Source organism: Sceloporus occidentalis, unplaced genomic scaffold (genome assembly GCF_023333645.1).
Source record: "Sceloporus occidentalis isolate IW3139 unplaced genomic scaffold, rSceOcc1.0.p SCAF_183, whole genome shotgun sequence".
Classification (NCBI taxonomy): domain Eukaryota; kingdom Metazoa; phylum Chordata; class Lepidosauria; order Squamata; family Phrynosomatidae; genus Sceloporus; species Sceloporus occidentalis.
In genome coordinates, this window is record NW_028317163.1 from 1,360,359 (window position 1) to 1,380,939 (window position 20,581).

A 20,581-nucleotide genomic window follows, 5' to 3' on the forward strand; every position below is an offset into this window, starting at 1 on the left:
ACCAGCGTGGCTTTTTCTTTTTCTTTCTTTTAAAGTGGGTTTCAAGAAGCAATAAGAGTTAACGATGTAATGTAGCGGGATGCGGCTTTGTGGCTTATATTTTATATAATGAATTCGGGGGGGGGGAGGGTTTGCGTTGTTTCGGGTGAATATTTGTGAATTCCATTCCTCTTGTTAATGTATATGGTTTTACAGATGGTGAGCTTTTATTTATTATGCCCGAGTCTTGCACACAAAAAATACTGTGAAACTGAAAAGAAAAAAGGCCTCGGCGAATCGCATACCTCATCCGTTTCTTTTAAATGCTACATATGCATAGGTTTTTAGTGATTTAAACTTGTTGAAAGGGATATTTTGGAGTGGCGTTATCTGTCGACCGGGACTGCGGTCATGGAGAGCACGTCTGACTTTTAATATATGGCTTTCAGTACAAAGATCTGTATAACCTTTTGAGTGTGAGTGTGTGGCCCCTATCCTGTTTGAGTAGGGTTTCTTGCTTTTGGACAATCCCCATAATTCTCATTTTTATAAACAATCGTCAATTACTTGAATTTGTGACCTATAATGAAACTACTTAGAAACTGAGTCGATAGAAGCTGTCACGGGCTGACGAAGTAACGGGCCTCCTTTCCTCTGTCCTGAGCTCGGAATCGGCTTCTCGCTCTGTATTACACAAGAAATAAAAATTAATAATTCGGATGGAGATGTGTAACTTTTTTTCTTTTTTTTCTTGCTTTTATGTTTGGCGAAAAGCAACATGGTTTTTAGAATAAATTAAAGATCTTCAGATGGATTTGGGACGTTGAAGACCAAACGTGGCGCGTCTAGTAGGGCGACGTGTGGGAAGACCCAAAATCCCGCACAACAATCAGAAAAAGTAATAAATGTTGCTAAACTTAGAATGTGATCGTATTCAGCTTTTTACGTGGTTGGAAAATGACTTAATTTGTTGCCAATATAAGGACGGAAAGTTGTGTTTTTATGTAAAGACAAGTCGTCCATTATAGAAAAGTACAATATTTAAGATGTTCGAACGGATTTGTTCTTTTAGGCCTTTTTCAAATAATCTCATTATACCCCGTTTATTATTTCAGTGGAAAAGATATTTGCTGCCGATTTGCGTTTTTATTCGACGTGTAATCTAAAGTATTCTGCCACAGACTTATTTTCATGTCTCCTGGTCGTAAAAGGGGCAAAAATGGGGTGAGTGGCTGTTCTCCTGGCTACATGTTCTCACCAGTTTCTAACGTGAATCCTGTGACTCCTGAAACTATCGTTAATGCAGCTGCTTTTAAATATTTCATATAAAACAATACAAAAAAATCTCTTTGGCTCCAGTTTCCATCTCGCTCATGAATGTTCACGTTTTATGTCCGTTAGGGGTGTTTGATATCCATCATATAACTACATGTTTCAGCCTCTGGTCTTGCTAAAGCTCTTTTGCCCAACAAATATGCTCTATTTCTGCTTTTTGGGGTTTTTTTTGTTTTTGGTTTTTTTTTTTGGGCCAGCATGGAAAAAGATGTAAAGTTACATTAGTTGTCAGAACCTTAGAAGGGACCTCGGGAGGTCCTGATAGCTATTACTGGGTCATTGTAGAAAAAAATATGAAGCTGCGCAAGTTTTCAGGACCTCCTGAATAAGAGACCTCCTAAGGTTCTGACAACTAATGTAACGTTACATCTTTTTATGTTGTAGGCCTGATAGAGGCCGACTTTGACCAGAGATTCCAAAATGTCCATTGATGGGATTCTAGGAGGAAGGAGATGGTAATAATAATAATTATACAACATGATGTCTATCAGACTACAGCCCCCTTCATTCTCTGCCAGTGCTTGGCTTGAAAATTCTTGGAGTTAATTTGGTGGCAAGTGAACTCGCACCCTACAATAAATCAGCGGCTCGATCTCCGCGTACCTAGTGGCTTCAATGACTATAAAATAAGAATGTTTACTAATGGACTCGTCGCATATTTTTATTTTTTGTAGCCCAAAAGATAAAATGGCTGTCGCTGTAATGCAAAAAAATAACTTTTAGAAAAACCTCCCAGTCTTCACTTAGACTTTATTTTTTCCTTTTATATTCTAAAAGTATGTGAGTTACCGAGGGAATCGGGACGCGTTCAACATTGTTGTGGGATTTTGAGGCCCTCCTGTACGTTGTATGTAAGCGATGGCAGAACCCCCCCCAAGTTTATATATAAAGAAATGTTTTTCTTGTCACAAGTGTTATAGTTACGCCTGGTTACCCTTCAGAGTTTTATTTGACTTTATCTCTTTTATACCGTGTGCGTAATGTTCAGTGCTCAGGTATTTTAGGAAGTACTGTAGTGCCGTGAGGGAAAGTGTGTTTCTTTACTTTGTTTTAATTTATATTTTACATATTGCTGTTGTTGCACACATTTTCAATTTACTACATTTCATATAATAAAACAGTTTGGACACTTTGTTTCCTGGTGTTTTGGTTTTTTTGTTTTTTTTTTTCCCCTCAAAAATCAAGCATGAGTAAACACAAGAAAATAAAAATGGAACTGCAAGATATCAGTGGATTTTGAAATAAAAATAATCTGGACCTTGTTTTTTTGTTCATGTTTTTTTTTTTTTTTTTTTTTTTACTAGGGTCTAGAGTTGTTTGTTTTTTTCTGGCCTTTGTTTTTCTAGTGCTTACCTCGAAGCAGAAGCGCATTCCTACCGACTGTAAATAAATCCGGAGAAGAGTTGTAAACACATTTCTTAACTGTTTAATCCAGAAAAATAAACTGATGCTATCAGTAACGCGCTTTTGCTTTTTTTTTTTTTTTTTTTTTTTTTGCAAAATAGGGTTAAAATGAAAAATAGTCTAGGCTTAATAGAAAAAAGAAAAAAAAGGATAAAGGACTTTTTTGCGAATGTGGGATTTCACACTAATAGGATTGTTGGGGACCCTGTTAAGGACCAATACTCTGGAAGTCTTCCCAAATGGACGTACCCTAGAAACAGAATATTATGGATTCCACGTACGCATGCACTATACCTGTTCCCAATAAACTTTTTAAAGGTCTGACCCACCAAAAGCCTTACTTCGCCGCTCCCCAGCGGCGTGCAAAAGGGTTCCCGCTCAGCGTAGCTCCAATCAATGTCGAAATGAATGCTCAAAGGAGATACAGTAGCTATATTTTTGGGAAATTGGTTACCGGGGTGCAATAAAGTCAAAGGCTATGTTCAATCAGATCCTCCCCTCCATATCATTTATTTAGGGGGCTACTTAAGACTCCGAAATGCGTTCGACTCCCAAAGATCTCTCAAGACTATGTGGCAAAGTGAGTCTTCTGGGATGTCTTCTACGTTTTGCACGCCCTGAGGGTTAGTCGCCAGGGCGTCTCTGTCCGGCTTTTAAGATGACCTTTCGCGTCTGTTTTGTGTCAACCTTGTTATTTTCGATTGTCCGCAAGCTATGTTGATGCAACATTTTGCGTTTGTCCACATTATGCTACTTATTCGTGTTTATAGATTTACTTTTCACAGAAGACAAAAGGCTGAATTTTAGGCATCTGGTTAAGTTGGATGCAGCGCTCAAAACATAGTCTTCATTGACCTTAATGAAGAACTCCGGTGACCTTAACGGAGAACTTAGGAGAACAAGTGGAGGTTCCTCCAGATTGAAAACCTTGGTTGGTTTTTAATGCTCTTTAGATGGAGCTCATGAGGCTCTGTTATGGACGAGGCTCCGTGAGTTCAGCTGGCACATGGTACGAGTACGTTTGAGACAATGTGCCAACCTCCTGGAGCTACTTAAGTCAATACACCTGACCTAGCGATCCTGCAAGCCCTGCCTCGTAACTCAAATAATTCAATAAGAAATAGTGAGCCTGCGCTTTCCAAAGAACAAACCCTTAATGCAAATTTGCACTAAGGGTGCATTTGTCCTTAAGGCACAATACAAGGGGCATGGGGCAAAACACCAACATGTGTGTCACTCCCCAAACACCCTCCAAAACATACAACAAAAATATAAATGTGTATGTTGAAAAAGATTATAAAATAGGAAACTAATAACAATTATATATATATATATATATGATATACAAAAGGGTATTGAAGCCCTGTTGCAAGCATATATAATTTTTCCCCCTTTTTGTGTGGTTTTTTTTTGCGTAAAATATATCTTTGTCGTCTGCCTCACATCTCAGGGGTCTATTCACCAAAGGGGGAGTTTGCAGGAGAGTTGTGTTTCAGCTCCTTCACTTTAGAATACGAAGGTCCAACCCCAATGAGCTTCTGCTGTAGAAAGAGCTTGACTGGCCTTGTATAACGTATAGCTCAATTAACAAGATTTCTTCTCCTCGCCTATTGAGCTATACATTATACAGGGCCAGCTCTGACCCTCACAGACATGCTGGTGATGGCTTTTTGTAATGAGGGGAGACAGTTAAAAGCACAACTCTCTGGAAAAGTCTTCTTTTAGTGAATAGGTTGTAACAGTTCTCTGGCCAAGATCCCACCGTGACCAACAACATAATGACGATCCCCCAGAGGGTGACCCCCCTAGATGTGATTTGTGTGACTTATACCCCCCCCCCATATCTCTTATAATCACTCACAATGGCTATTTTACACTTTACCCAAAAAGTAAAATAATATAAAGCAATCGACCACCATGAAACAATAAAGAGTTACGGAGAATGCTGTCATTAGGGACATATTTACTTAGCGGTGAAGATAATGTTTACCTAGCTGTACCCTAAAGGATAAAACCGGCTGATCACCTGACGGCACATATAGTGACAGTTATTGCTCCCCATCAGTGCCTATATCATACTTTCTTTAAGTTTCGCAAAAAAATATACATTTTCATTTTTACTAGCCATTTTTTACGTTTTTTTATTATTATTATTGTGTACCAATAAAACACATTAAAACACAGACTTTTAAGATACTTTTGGTTTCTATGGAAACAATCTGCATCACATGATAATTAAGCGTTCCTAACAAAACTTATGAATGAGGCAAGCTTTTTGCAAGATTTAAAGAATTTTTGGGGGTCAATCAGCAGTATTGTAATGATGTTTCTAACGCTGCATTTAGTTCCAACCGATTTAAATTCCGCAGAGTAGGTGGAACGGCACCTTTAATCTCACCTTTATATGCAGCAGCAGCAGCAGTGGCGGTGTTGAAGAATGATACATTTAATATGTAGACAAAATAAATCATTTTTTGTTTATTTAGAATGTCTTGTTGATACAATTGTTTCCATTTGGACAGACACAGTGGCTTTTTTTTTGTATTAATATGAATTATATTCATTTAAATGTCCCAAGAGAGTTAAACATTCTACAGGTGGCTGGCTTGGCATGATGGGAGTTGTGTCCCACTGCTATTTAGTGGCTCCTGCAGTGTTAGTGTGAGTTCAGCTGGTGATCTATCAGCCAATGGCTTTTCTGAACACCCATCACAGGAAGCCAGGAGCCAGTCCCAGGGCTGTGCAGAGAGCCCTGGAGGCAGAGTAGTTGAGACAGGCTCCTCCTTCATCCTGCCTTCTGTGCATGAAGAAGTTCATAAAAGTGCACTTTCCTCTAACTGCTGCTGGTCTGCCCAGCTGCCTCTTTGGTGGTGCAGACTCCCAAGACTCTGAGCCAGGTGAGTGCAGACAGTGTGAGAGTCCAGCCTGGGACGCAGAGCAGAGCAGAGCAGAGCAGAGCAGAGTGAATTGAGCCCCTGTGCTGTGCAGGTCAGTGTGTGCTGTGCAGGGTTGTGTGTGATGTGGTGTGCTGTGCAGGGTAGTGTTCAGTGTGCACTGTGCTGTACATGGTAGTGTGTGGTGTGCTGTGCAGGGTAGTGTGTGATGTGCAGTGTGTGCTGTGCAGGGTAGTGTGTAGTGTGCAGGGCAGTGAGTGCTGTGCAGGGTAGTGTGTGGTGTGCTGTGCAGGGCAGTGTGCGCTGTGCAGTGAGTGCTGTGCAGGGTAGTGTGTGGTGTGCTGTGCAGGGTAGTGTGTGGTGTGCTGTGCAGGGCAGTGTGCGCTGTGCAGTGAGTGCTGTGCAGGGTAGTGTGTGGTGTGCTGTACAGGGTAGTGTGTGATGTGCAGTGTGCTCTGTGCCGTGCTCTGCACACGTGGCTGAAAAGAAGCTCACATCCTGTAGAATGAGAGGGTTGGAGTGACAAGTCTGCTGCACAGAGCAGTTATGGTGCATGTTCAACATTTAACTCACAGCTACATTATTTATCATAATAATTCTTATTTATTATTCTTATTTATTCTTATTTATTATTCTTATTTATTATTATTTATTATGCTCTGTTACTATTATGCCCCCCATGCATTTTTTGTAAACTTTGTGTTAGTTCTTTACCAGCCGTTAAACGCATGGAAGGGTGTGTTTAGGTTTTATTTGTAACCTCCAACCTTGCTGGGACTTAAGGGGTTAATTTGACCCCCTCATACACACACATTTACCAGTAGAACTCATGGAACGCGTTCTTTCAATTTGTAGCAAAAATCTTATTTTAATCTTTTTTTTTTTTTTTTTTTTTCTTTTCTGGATGGGAATGACCTAGAATTCCTGTCTGGCACTGAAAGGGTTATTTAGTATTGTTATTTGCATTTAATGGTAATGGGTATGACCCTTACGCGCCGGTAAAGGTCATCACCGCATATAGTTGGTGGGCACAGACTCCTGACGTGCAAATCCTGGGGGGCAGAGAAATCAGATCCTACCTGGAAACTCACAGGATTTTCCCTGTTTCTGAGAGTTTTTAACCCTTTCTGAGGGCAAGCGGACAGATCCTCAGTCCCCAGCTGGCACCTTCGTATTTAATATTAAGTTAAAGGCGACCCTATTATCTATACAGTTAAGTTATTCATTCCTATTGAAATTTGTGACACTTCATAAAGGGTTAATATTTTAAAGGATGGAGCCGGCTTACGTATAAAGTTCTCAAGAATAACGATATTTTTGTGTGCGGAATATACAGTATATTCTATAGCAGATTGAAGGATAGAAGCGTACACTACATGGTTATAGGACAATTTCCAAGAACACGCGGCTGTCCGGCCAGATCCCCCTTCTGGGGACGCGTGGGGGGGGGGGGGGGCACATAGTTCATTATTTGGGAATGTCGAATTGTATCCCTGTGTGACCTCGTATCATATGATCCGCCACCCAGCAGGAAAGAGTGAGACAGCCCTGAGTGAGATTTCTTTTTTTAATGAAGCCCTAACTGTGGTTCCTCCATAATCGGCAGTGAGATATCTAATGGCTTTATAGGCATCATGTGACGGTAATTCCAGCGTAGATCAACTTCGATAATCCAACATACTTTATTGGCGTAGGAGGGCATGTTTTTCTCGGAGGGCAATGACACGTGGGACCGAGATCCTGCCCTAGGGGTGGCAGTAAAATCCTCTGTCCTCGGAGGGTTGAATATTTCTCATGGACGAACAATTATAGTTACGAACGTTACAATGTTTCAGTCCTGAAGTCCGGGGTCCGGCGTACGTCCTTGCCGAATGACGTGCGACTCCCTGCCCAATGGTCGTATCTTTTATATGTTTGTTTCTGGGTGTATATATACAGAGACCTGAGGTTATAACCTTTATGGCGCCAATAAAGTCACAACGTTGTATATTGGTAAAGGTTACGAGATTCTGGGGCACAGAAAGAGAGTGAATCTGATGTGAGATTCTTGGTGGCAATTCTTCTTCTGTCCAACAGAAATCTAGAACGTGAGGCAGATCGGACCAGTTCAATCCAGCTGCCCTTTTTTTCCTGATGGAAAGACTCAGACCTTCTTCAGCCGTAGGTGAAATATTAGTTTGCGGCTCTCAGTCGGTGGTCTACTTTTTTGAAGGTTGTCTACTTTCACGCTTTTGTGTTTTGGAGGCTAAAACACCCACAGGTCTGGGTATCCCTATATCCCTGGTTGACTTTATATTATAAACGGCTACCTGTCGGCTGGCAGTTACTGCTCGGTTACCCCCGAGTTTACCAACTTTTTGTGTACTAAGTTTTTGAAAGACCCCAGTAAGTGTAGCCTCTCGTTTTGGCCAAATTGATACACTGTATCCAAATATATCAAATGATTATTTTTTGAGACCTACGGACTATTCTTGGTCAAACAACTTTTTCATCCTAAAGTTTTACTGCATTGACCCAAATAACAATGCCTCTGAACCACACAATGCTTGTCCCTGATATCTCAGGGGGTTTAAAAGTCATTTTTTATTTATATATAAAAAAAAAAAGTGACATCTCTGAGATGGGGCCGACTGAATGCTGGCTGCACCTGAGAATTTCTATCTTTGAAACCGAAAGCATTGATATTCTCGCTCTTTTCATTTGTTAGAATAATTTTCTTCTTTTATAGGTTGTTAGAGGCCACCATAAGATCTATGGCGGGGAACTCAAGAGACGCCAAGTCACAATCGATTTTTGGGATGGGAGTGCATTGCATTTTGCTGAGATATTAACAATATCAGATTTTCAATACATTTGAATTGGGACCATTGTAAAACATAAGCAGAACCTTCGATATTAATGTCTAACCCCGTATGGAGGAAGTAGACTTCTCCAAAATGAGTTTTTCGAGTTCTTGTGAAGGGAGGCTCCACGGCCGGTCTCTCCTCATTCTTACGGACTGCTGGCACGTCTCAATGAACAAGCAGCCAAGGATAGCCACGGGGCGCCTCGTACACACGCAAAAAAAATTATGATCTATTATTTTTACATTTATTTGCATTTAATATATAAATATTAAATATATTTTTAAATTTTTTTTTTTTTTTTTTTAAGAATAAATTCCAAGATCCCATTTTTTTTTTTTTATTTGCAGGTCTATGAAAATTGCAAATTAAATTTATTATGGCTCCAGCGGCAAGTACAGATTTGGGGTACACCCCTCCGGACGGAGGCTGGGGTTGGATGGTCGTTCTGGGCGCTTTCATATCCATGGGGTTTTCGTACGCATTTTCCAAAGCGGTCACCGTTTTCTACAAAGAAATCCAGGAGTTTTTCGGGGCCTCGTACAGCGAGATAGCTTGGATATCATCACTGTTATTGGCTGTCATGTATGCTGGAGGTGAGTTTGGCCATTATTTTTTACCTTTTAAAAATTAACAATTATTAAAGGGACACTCCAGCCGTCGTGTGCATTTTAATGGTTTTCCAAATATAAAGAAAAAATTACAAAAAAAATCTAGTCCTTTAGGGTCTGGAAACTCCCAGGACTGAAGAGGTTAAATGAATGCACATGTTATAACAATGTTATTAAATGACAAGTTTTCCAAAGTTTGGGAAATGATTGATTTCTGTATATAATATATATATATATATATATATATATATATATATATATATATATTATTCATTATTATGTTTATATCCGGGATGGCTTTATTTATTGTGTCATCTGATTTTGTTTACCAAAGTAATTCGAGGAGAAAGCGTAAACGGGGGGGGGGGGATGGGTAACATGTAATGTACCACATTGTTGACATAAACACAAGGCTAGTACGATAATCATCAATGTATCCTCCGGCGAGGATTCCGTGTAGAAATATATAAACTACAATTTTTAAACCTAAAATGTCCAAATTTTTCCCAAAATGTGCCTTTCATTGACAAACTAGACCCGTGGTTAGAGATAGGACCCTGTGGAACTAAAGTTTCTTAGCATTAGGGATCACTGACTCACCCAGACATGGTATTATAATAATAATAATAATAATAATATATAATAATACTATATAATAATAATTATAATAATGACATCCCGTTCATTTTCTATTTTTCCAGTGTGCGCATCACAGTCTGCCGTACCCGCTGCACACGTGATGAAAGAGTATGAGAAAAAAAAATTTGTTATTTTTGCTAATATCTTCTTAATACTGGTCTAAAAGCAGCGGATCGTATAATAAGCTCATGTTACGTAATGCTTCAGGGACATGAAATACTCCGAAGCGTCTCTGGAATTTAATTGAGATTATAGGTTAATCCAGCAGAGTCAAATATTACAATGGATTATACACGCGGTATATAACGGCTAAACACGCAGTCTTGGGACTAGGTACTCTGTATAAAGTCGTCTTTATGCTGTTAAAGGTTAGATTAGAGTTTCACACCAGCCAGTTCTTAGCAAACCAGTGTTTCCAGTAAGAGATTCTTCAGACCAGCCGCTTTATCCGATAACGCTGAGAACTATTGCTAAATGTTTCGTATGTTTTATTAGTATTTCCATGTTAATCTATGACACACGCGCTTCCGGTGCCCTGTCTACAATGTCTGAAACTACCGGTAATACCATATATTATCTTCACCCTAGCAAAAAAAAGTGATATAATCCTGTAGAAATTCTACCATATTTCATTAAAAACTGTTGCTTTAAGGTGTATTTTGTAGTATTATTATTATTTAGTAGTATTATTATTTATTATAATTATTATTTAATTATATATTTTGATATCATTATTAATATAATCTCAAATTTAACAGTATTAATATGAACATTCAGATACATTAATTACCGCTAGGCAGTGGCACATTTATCTTCGGCGCTGCCCTGGGCATAACCATCCAGTAGTCATGATGCGACCCCCAAAATATTGCCTTTTTCCCCCCCAGCATAACTGGTAGAAATGTATTAATTTTTGTTACGACCCCTTTTTTCCTAAATAAATCCCAATAATAATTATGTTGTGTGATAATAAAGCGCTCGTTGATTTAACGGCACGGTTATTCTAAGCACGTTGTATCAGATAATGTCTCAAGATATCCTTCTCCGGGGGTCATCCCGGGAAATGATTGTAAGCGACGCTGTAGTTATTAATCCATAATTACGCAGCTCAGTAAGCCAGATAAGTAAAATTATTAAACATGGCTTTTAAGTGTTGGGATAATGACATAAAAGGGTTGTTTTTTTTTCTAGTCTACTAACATCACCGCCACGTTAGAAAAAGGTCTTTAGCGAACGGTTTTTCCGTATCTGCCGACGAAATTAATCTGATTAGTAAAATCATTCCGCTCGCCGGCACGCAGAATGGATTCGGGTGACCTTTGTGCTTTCCAATAAGCTGTTTGTGCCGGAGCCGAGCATCAAAGGCCAAGGAGGGGAAACACATTAGTGAACTGAAAGGACGATATATCCCACCCTTAGCCAAAACACAAAGCAAAGGTGATTAACCCTTTAATTCCCAGGGATGCGCTGCTGACTCCTGTAGCCGGTCAAGGGCTACGTTTCCTTAACATCCTGCCCAAAGATTCCGGAACCCAACTGACTGGTTTGGATTTTGTTCGTTTTTTTTTTTAAAAGGCTGGGTTTCTGGGCACACTTTTCAGGTGATTATATATATATATATATATATATATATATATATATATATATATATATATATATATATATATATATATATATATATATATATATGTATGTATAGTTAAGTTGCCAGCTTGGCCGTTCCTGCAGAAGGAAGTTGGTTCCGAATGTTTCGTCTCTCTTAGTTGATGGTTTAATGAATGAACCTCGTTGTGTTTGAGCTCCTGGTGGGAACACATCTTCTGGAACCTGTTCAAGTATTTACTAAAATCTCATCTTCAAGGAGCAGCTCATATTGGATGTGCTACTAATGGCCGATGAGGCACTCTTTGGACTTGTCTACATTCCCACCGGAATGGGTCGATACGTTCTTCCCAGATCTGATCGATAGAATAGGCAGCTTCTAGCATTCCGCTTGCCGAGTTCTCCAACCGCTTCTAGATTTTCCTTATGTTCTAGAGCCTAGAAGATTCTCCAGTGTCTTCTGTATGGCATGTCCAGAACACGCTATCCTCTGATCCCGACCTGAAAGCCTTGAAATCGGGTCCTAATCTTGAGATCTCAAGAGAAATCTCTTAATACAGCTCCCAAAATATAGTTCCTCTCTTAATTGCGATGACCTTCTGAAACAAAGATACTTTGCCTAGTTTTGGGTTTTCACTCAACATCACATAGACTTACTGATGTCCTCTACCTGCCACCCTTGCCAGGTTGCCCCTAAAAAGGACCCTGCTGAAAAATCAGCCCTGAATACCCTGAATTTAAAAAACCTGACTTAAAACCAGTTCTTCCAGACAGTGAAAATAGAGATTTGTTTAATATTAACTGAATAAATATTAATATATATATATATATATATATATATATTTTTTTTTTCTTTCTTTGATTAAATGTCCTACTTTACAGGTAAGGAAGTTAGATTTTTTTTCTCTCCCTCAATTTTCAATTCAAGAATTTTCAGAATTTCAAGAATTCACGAGTTCCAAGGACGGCGATATTAAGGAGTAATTAATCACGCTTAACGACACCTGTAAAAGTAAATCTTTGGTAACTGTATCTGGCGTCTGATGCGTGATACATATTTACAGGCGTGAGACGTAGGCTTAGGGTTTTAAAAGCAATAGGTTCACTTAATGAATGCACGATTCGCGGGAAAACAAAGGTTTCAAGGCGTGTAAAATGTAAAGTCTTAAAACGCAAACACCTTCAATAGGTTTTTTTATGGGCTAGAACTGTGAATGTGCAAATATGATATGAAAGGGACGCTCCGTGCCGCTTCGCCAACAAAGAATGCATATTAAAGTATTTTGGGAGTGCTTTAACATGCATTCTTGAAAACGTAAACAAAAAAGTGCTTGCCTGTAGTAGAAGCTGCAGCTCCAAAGCTGCAGTGCAGCCGCAAAATGCAGAATTCTGCAGAATCCCCCTATTGCATTTGGAAGGGGAACCGCAAGAAAATGTATAGATTGACCACTCGGCTCTCATATACATTTAAAGCGCATTGGCCGGAGTGTCCGTGTGAACTCCGTTCTGGAGTGACATCTAGAATGATATAGAAAAGCCCGGCGCTCACCACATCCAAGACGCGTTTTATTCACATTGTGTTTAATGCTCTGGTCTGTATCTACTATATCACTTAGGAGAGGATTATATATTTTCTGTATACCTTGTATATACTTTCCGTATTTACAGAAATTAACCCTTTATTTGATCCGCGTTAATTCAGGCCCCATCAGCAGTATCTTGGTGAACCGATACGGCAGCCGGCCGGTGGTTATATTCGGAGGATTTTTAAGTGGGATCGGGATGATCATAGCTACCTTCAGCACCAGCATTTTACAGCTCTACATCTCCGTCGGCATCATAGCAGGTAATAAATGCTTTATTTCCTGTTGACTTACTAATATTTTTTTATATATTTTATATGTAATTATTATTATTTTTTACTTTTTTGTTATTTAATATTTATTAGGTAGTCAGATTGTTGCTACCACTGATCAATTTTTATAAGGTTTAAGATTTTGGTTCTCTGCCTTTTTGATTAAAGGATTAAGATACATTTAAAAAGAATACCGACATTAAAACTATTTTGTAAAGTATTTTTGGCTTAAAGCGGAGTTTGCGATTGTATATTCTGAAGTTAATATGTAATTTTCCTATTTGCTAGATAAATATGTGTAGAGTTCAAATTACCTTTCAAAGAAGGACAATTAGAAAAGTGATAAGCGAGGCAATGCAGGCGCTATCGTACCCAGCGTTCACTGCCAATTGAGATAGAGAAAGCTGAACATGCCAAGTAATACGCTGCATTTTAGGAGCTCTTGGGGAGCTCTATGGTCGAGCCGGGCATATGCATACAGTTTCCTGGCAGATCGGCCCCATTCAGCCCCCGTCTAGTCTTTTTAGGACACGTGTCCAGTATATATATATATATATATAATATATATATAATTTTTTTTTATTTTCCGGCGTATAAGACGACTGGGCCAATCACGGCAAGCGATGTACCTTACCAGTGATTGGCTGGTTGTTGTATACTAAGCCTGCTTGGATTGGGTGGGTCAGCTCTCCCTAACATATGCCTGTCCACACACACATATACACATACACTGCCCTTACACACACATGTCCATACACATACACTGCCCATACACAGACATACATACATACACTGCCCTTACACACACACACACACACACACACACACACACACACACACACACATATATATATCTACACATACTAACATACGCCTGTCCATACATACACATTTTATACAGTGCCCTCACCTCACACCCCTGCCTTTTATACACACACACACACACCAGCTTACAAGCACACAAATACCTACACTGCTCTTACACACACCTGACCATACACATACACTGACCTTACACACACACATATATATACATACACTGCACTCACACCCCTTTCTCCCCATCTCTTACCTTTCTCATCTTCTACCTTCCATCCAGTTGTGGGAGCGTGAGGTCTGTCATTTCAGGCCTCTGCTTTACTGCTCCCTCATCACTACGCGCCGGCAATTGATGCCGAGCGACGGGATATCATCATATAGCATCAATAGCCGGCGCGTAGTGATTAGGGAGCACGGAAACCGAGGTCTGAAGTGCCAGACCTCGAGCTCCCTAATGTTGGGCTAGTTAGAGGGAGGTCGTGATCTCCCCAACCAGCCCTGCTCATCGGGTGCCCGCTGATCAGGGCTAGTTGGGGAGATCACGATCTTGCACCTACCTCGGCGCGTCCCTGAAGACCGGCCCAGGGGAGGCGGAATCTCCGCTCGCCCCTCCCATAGAGATAGGCTACAGTTTTAGGGGCTTCGTGGGGAATTGTGATTCTCCAGTCCGGCTCGGTAAGTTTCAGCACCCGGCGTATAAGACGACCCCCGACTTTTGAGAAGATTTTCATGGGTTAAAAAGTTGTCTTATACGCCGGAAAATACGGTATATTTCAAATTAAATGTAAACGTAAGAAAAAAGTTAACTAATCAAGCAAATTTTTAAATTCGGCTTCAGTTCATGCTGGATTATCTTCTGTCAAGCAGACGTTTGTGTGAAAAATGCTTTCGCAATATCAAAAAAACAGCAGTATAAAAACAAATGTCTTCGTTACGCTCTTAACTTTTTTTTTTAAATCCAATAATTTTAAAAACATGCTTTATTGTTGGGAAAGTTTTGATTGTAAATGTTTTACTTTCGCAAGGGTTATTATCCTTTTGTATTTTTATATCACTGGTGTAAAGTGCATAAAAAGCTTTATTTTCAGACGAAAGTCCATATAAATCTGTATGTTCAGAAAAAAATAAAAAATATAAAAAAAATGCGCTGAGTAAGACGCTATCACATCACTAATTAATTCTAGTTAAATGAAATTTTAATAAATTAGATTTGTGTCGCTGGAAAATAACTGATGAGATAAGGATGATTAATTGATTATTATCAAAATGACTGGTTGGCTTCAACCTAATTTTCTTTCTCTAATTAATCTAGTTTTTAAGAAAGTTTGTCGTTTTTTAAAAACATTCTGGTATTCAATTTTGCAAAATAAAAGCTACGAGCCCTGCATATTTTTTTTACATGAAAATACTCAATAGTGGTATGATATACCTCTGAAAATGGTTACCAAAGCATCGCATTTCCAATTTTTCAATTTCCTTATAACCTTTTGTATTAGATGGTGGAGATGCTTTACAAAATAATTGAATTTCTAATCTACATATGAAATAAGACAAAAGTTTTTTGTTTTTTTTAATTATTATTATTTTTAATTCCATTGTGCAACATAATACATTTTTTGGTGCTTTTCCTTGTATTGAAATCCTCCTTCCTCCAATGCTTGGGTTATCAACTTTTTTTTTCTTTATTTTCTTTAATTTTTTTTTTTTACGTAATCATACAATCTTTCAGCTGTCACTTGATATGCTGTAACATGTATAAATTAATATATAATTGACAAAAAATTTTTTCCTTTTTTTTCTTATTTAGGCTTTGGCTTTTCTATGAACCTACAGCCATCCGTGATTGTCATTGGAAAGTACTTCCTAAAGCGGCGTCCAATAGCCTATGGTCTTGCGATGGCAGGAAGCCCTGTCGTGTTGTCTACGATGGCGCCGCTCAACCAATTTTTGTTTGATAGGTTCGGATGGAGGGGTAGTTTCTTTATACTGGGTGCGCTGCTGTTGAACTGCTGTGTGGCCGGTGCCCTATTCCGACCCATCGGTCCCCCGTCTACTAAACAAAAGAATCCCAAAATCCAACATGGCGATAAAGCAAGTATAGCCCTGATGGAAAACGGACATTTAGACAAGAAGGATGAGACCTGCATGGACAAATTTAACAAATTTCTCGATTTAACGCTTTTTAAACATAGGGGCTTCCTCATTTATCTAGTTGGAAATGTGATCATGTTCCTCGCGTTTTATGCTCCTATCGTATTTTTAACTCCGTACGCGAAACACCTTGGCGTTGATGAATACTCGGCAGCCTTTCTGTTATCTGTGTTAGCCATAGTTGATATGATTGCCAGACCAGTTACTGGAATAATTGCCAACAGCAAGTGGATAAGGCCACGAATTCAATATTTTTTCAGTTTTTCAATAGTATTTAATGGATTCTGTCACATCATGTGCCCGTTCGCGTCCAACTATGTGGGCTTGGTTGTCTACTCCGTGTTTTTTGGGTTGGGATTCGGTATGGTGTGTGCGCTGCTCTTCGAAACGCTCATGGACCTTGTCGGAGCCAAGCGGTTTACAAGTGCCGTTGGACTCGTCACCATCGTGGAGTGTGTTCCCCTTCTTGTTGGACCCCCTCTTGGCGGTAAGTAGTTCTATTTTACAATATTTCTGCCCATTCCAAATCCTAAACTTCTGCAACACAAGATTCAGGTTCAAAAACTCCCTGGACCACAAGACGGTTATAGTTGAGGTTCCTTCCCATCTAGTCCATTGTGTAGACTGATTCTATAACTAAAGTGGAGCTCCATATCCAGACGGGCTTCTCATTGTAACATATCAATTTGTTGGGTTCTTCACAGGCGCTATAGTCGATGCTACTGGTGATTACAGATACATGTTCTATACATGCGGAGCCATCATCGTCTTTGCTGGCGTCTTCCTTTTCGTAATGAATTTCTACAACTATCGGATGCTCAGGAAGGAGGAGAAAGAAAAGCAAGATAAAGAGATGGAAATGAAAGACTGCGCTAGCTTGACAAAGGAAGACAAGAAAATGGTCGACGGTAACAAAAAGGTAAAGAACGGTCATGAGGTCACGGCCGAAAAATCAGAATAGACTTCTTGAGATTAACAAAACGGATCCAGCCAAAAGTGAAGGAAAAAGGAAGAACATATGTTGTTTTTTTTTTTGGGGGGGGGGTAGAGCAAAACACTGAAACAGAAATGTCTCCCTTTACACTAATGTTCCTTTTGAGTTCTTGTAAAATTTATTTTTATATGTGTATAGTAAACTCCTGATTTAAATTATGTAACATAAAGAAGCATCTGATTTTAATAAAGTTTTAATGAAATTATAAAATTAGCATTGAAGACGAGGAACTGCAATGATACAAATGTTGCCTTATCTTACATGAAGATAATCTTCTGGATCAGGAGATTGATCAATCATTGCTTTAATGAAACGGGCACACCGCTTCATTTGGTGACCTCGGAATTGGCCTTTAAAGTCATCTTATGCTGCTATCATTTTACTGCCAAATGTTCTACGTTTTTAGTAACTGTACAGGAACAATTAAAAAAAAATATATATATATAAATCTGGTGCTGCCCAAAAATGTGAGGATATTTAAGAGTTTCGAGGATTTTATTTTTGTGGTTGGTAGAACTGAAAATGGATCTGTATCAAATACATTTTTTATTTTATTTTTTTAATCTTCAAAAGTTCCCTTTATTTTTAGTTTATTTTAAGCAGTAAAAAAATTACATATATAGGAAGAATTAGTTAGGGATTAGACTGATTCCTCATTGTTCCCCAAGTGGCAAATCCTACATTTTTATGTTTTTTTTGTTGTTGTTTTTTTTTATGTTTGTTTCATCCGATATGGTTTCTATTAACTGGTACCTCGGTGCCATGAAGGATCTCCTGTTTCTAGAATTATTTTTGAAATATGTGATAATTGATGTAATATGTGCAAATAATTATAATGATTCAACTACTGAAGTTATTAAATAACATGCATTCTGTCCACTGTAAAGGCTGCCCATAAAATGACTTATAAAAAGTCTTCTGCCTTGGTCTGCGTTTCCACTGACCGTCTTTAAGTTGTTAATTAAGTTAATGTAAGTTCAACGGATCTTAACGTCTTCAAAGCTGAACATTTTTGAATGAAAAGTTGTGGCCACATTTATATTATCTCCATGTGAAAGTAAATTAAATTAAACCCCATACGCTACTCTATTTCCCGTCTGACCTTCAGATAGAAACTCGATGAGTGTCTCCAGCTATCATTCATGAGGATATGACCTTGTATCCTTCGGCGAAGCGATAGCTGTCATGGACCCCAGTACAATCCTTCTATGAAGGTGGGAGACTTTAAGATTGACCCTTACTGGTATCTGTCTTGCTTAATGGAGTGCTAACCTGCTAAAGGTGCCATCAAAAGATAATGTGCAGAAGCCAAGTGGTCGTGCAGAGTGCTTCCCATAGAAAACCACTGGTGTCCAAAACAACATGGCTTCTGAACCCCTTAATGATCTATTTTAAGGTGGCACCACAATATTAAAAAGACAAAACAGCTGTTTGGGGTCCTTATTGGTCCTAAGCTGCTCCAATCAAATAAGGGCCTTTGCAGACTGGACCCAGAATTATCATAAAGGGACATAAAAAAAATATATGAATTGCGTTAACTTCCTTATTATTCATCACGTTTGTCAGAGATCGGCCCCTTTAATCTTTTTTTGATTAGTGCCTTGGGACGGTCCTTTCGTTCGGTAGAAATGGCTGCTGTCTTAAAAGTATAAAAATGTGTTCTCATCGTGTATTCGCTTCACGTGCTTAGCAGCCAGAAGTGAATCTCATAATGAAGGTAATTAAACATCCATCTATAATTAATTTCACACACTTCCTTGAATCAGACAGTCAGCGGATATAAAATAAAAGTCCGCCGCTGGTGTAGAAACATTGGAAATACTACATTAAATGTTACTTGACTTTTTTGTAAATAAGTACATCCTAGTGGAGATAATACAGTTTAAAAAAAAAAAAAAAAAAAAAAAATAAATTTAAACAATATTATAACTATTATAAGTTACACACCATCAATGTTTCCTAACCGGTTGAGCAAGTATGTTTGATATTAAGTATCAAGGCCTGTAAATGGACCGGAATCAGAGAACCTTTCAACTCATTGGTCGCTAGTCCTTGGTCCCAATGTTCCTTAATGCTCTTTCCTCCTCCTTCTCCTCCTTGTGCTGTCTTTCAAGAAGAAGCTCCAAAATAGCTAATTTAGGAGAGGGCAACTCAAAATGGCCACCACTTAAACCACCCACCTGTGACATAAGTCCAAGCAACTTAGTCTAACTGCTCCAAGCCCGACAACTAAAACAAAATCTGGGTTATTTCAGCCAGTCCTGAAAAGATTATCATGGGCTATTTTCAAATTACCTTGATGTGACTCCATATCCCTTCAGCTCTCGCCTTGAAGAGTCTTCTTGTGAGGGAGAAGCCTTCTTTCCTCTAATCTATTGGGGACGCCATGCACCACTTTCTTGGTACACGCGTATACTTTTTCTCTCTGTGTATATCTAAATTTCTAAAGTAAGTAAAACCCAAATTATCCAGTGCTTCTGCATAACGCAACCTGCCTTAATTAATCTCTATAATGGGTTTTCTAGATGCAAGCAAGGGCCTGCTGTGCTATTTTACCCCAACGTCTCCAATGTTTGAAGGGCAGACGCAGCAAAAGACGGTCTAAATCCAGAATGCAGGGAACGTTCTTTGGATGGGATGGGATCTCAGACTTTTATAATGTTAGATAAAATGTTAGATAAAAGTAATAGTAATGTTCATACGTTTAAATACTATATTAAAAACAATTGACTGAAAAAATGTTGTTGATAAATGTAGAGGTCCTTGAATTTGTAATATCTGTAGGTTAATAACAGTTGCCTTTATGTATAAATGTCCTAAAAATGTAATTCTGTTAACATTCTTAATAGCGGTGGAATGTTCCCAAAAGTTTTCCTCAGATAAGGATTATTGATGTTACGGCTAAGACAGTTTCAGTTTCTGAGTTCGTTATATCAAACTCTTTGGAACAGCTCGGAGGCGCCCCCACTCACTCTATTTCAATTGGTCCCTATCAACTTTTCCTCTTTTCCTCTAATCCCAAGTATTGAATCCTTTCTCGTTGCAAACTACAATTACATTAACATTCCAAAGTATTATCATTCGCTGTTCCTTGCTTCCCACACACTCAACAGAAGAGCTCCAATATCACCAATGTGACTGTTTTAAGTTCAGATTATAAAATCAATGATCTTTTGCAACTAATTCGAATCCCTGATCTTCATTTAATGTGTTTGTAAGTTTCCTGTCTCTTTATTGTCTGTTTTGAACCTTGCACTTAATAGAATTTGCATTCTGAGAAATATATAAGCTCATAAAACAATTTGGATCTTTTTTTTCACTGTAATAATTGACGAGCAGCTATTATGGCTACAAATTTATCGACTTCCATCAGCTACAACCATTAAAACTATTTTTCGTTTGGGCACTGGGTAGATCAAAATAAGCAAAAAAAGGTGATTTTTTTTTTTTTTATA

At 38.7% G+C, this 20,581-nt stretch overlaps 1 protein-coding gene across 1 annotated transcript; it reads left to right on the forward strand.

The window, feature by feature from the left end:
• The first annotated feature begins 8,834 nt into the window (after positions 1-8,834).
• On the forward strand, positions 8,835-17,093 carry LOC149278709 (monocarboxylate transporter 2-like). Its single transcript, XM_089501867.1, has 4 exons — positions 8,835-9,051; positions 13,010-13,153; positions 15,789-16,619; positions 16,837-17,093. The coding sequence occupies exons 1-4, from the start codon at positions 8,835-8,837 to the stop codon at positions 17,091-17,093; spliced, it is 1,449 nt and encodes a 482-aa protein (XP_089357993.1).
• The last annotated feature ends 3,488 nt before the right edge of the window (positions 17,094-20,581 follow it).

Bases quoted from the DNA above. Each gene is read 5' to 3' on its own strand.
- LOC149278709 (XM_089501867.1), top strand. From the start codon at position 8,835: ATGGCTCCAGCGGCAAGTACAGATTTGGGGTACACCCCTCCGGACGGA. The intron at 9,052-13,009 runs GTGAGTTTGGCC...GCGTTAATTCAG, and splicing joins GGCTGTCATGTATGCTGGAG to GCCCCATCAGCAGTATCTTG. The intron at 13,154-15,788 runs GTAATAAATGCT...TTTCTTATTTAG, and splicing joins CTCCGTCGGCATCATAGCAG to GCTTTGGCTTTTCTATGAAC.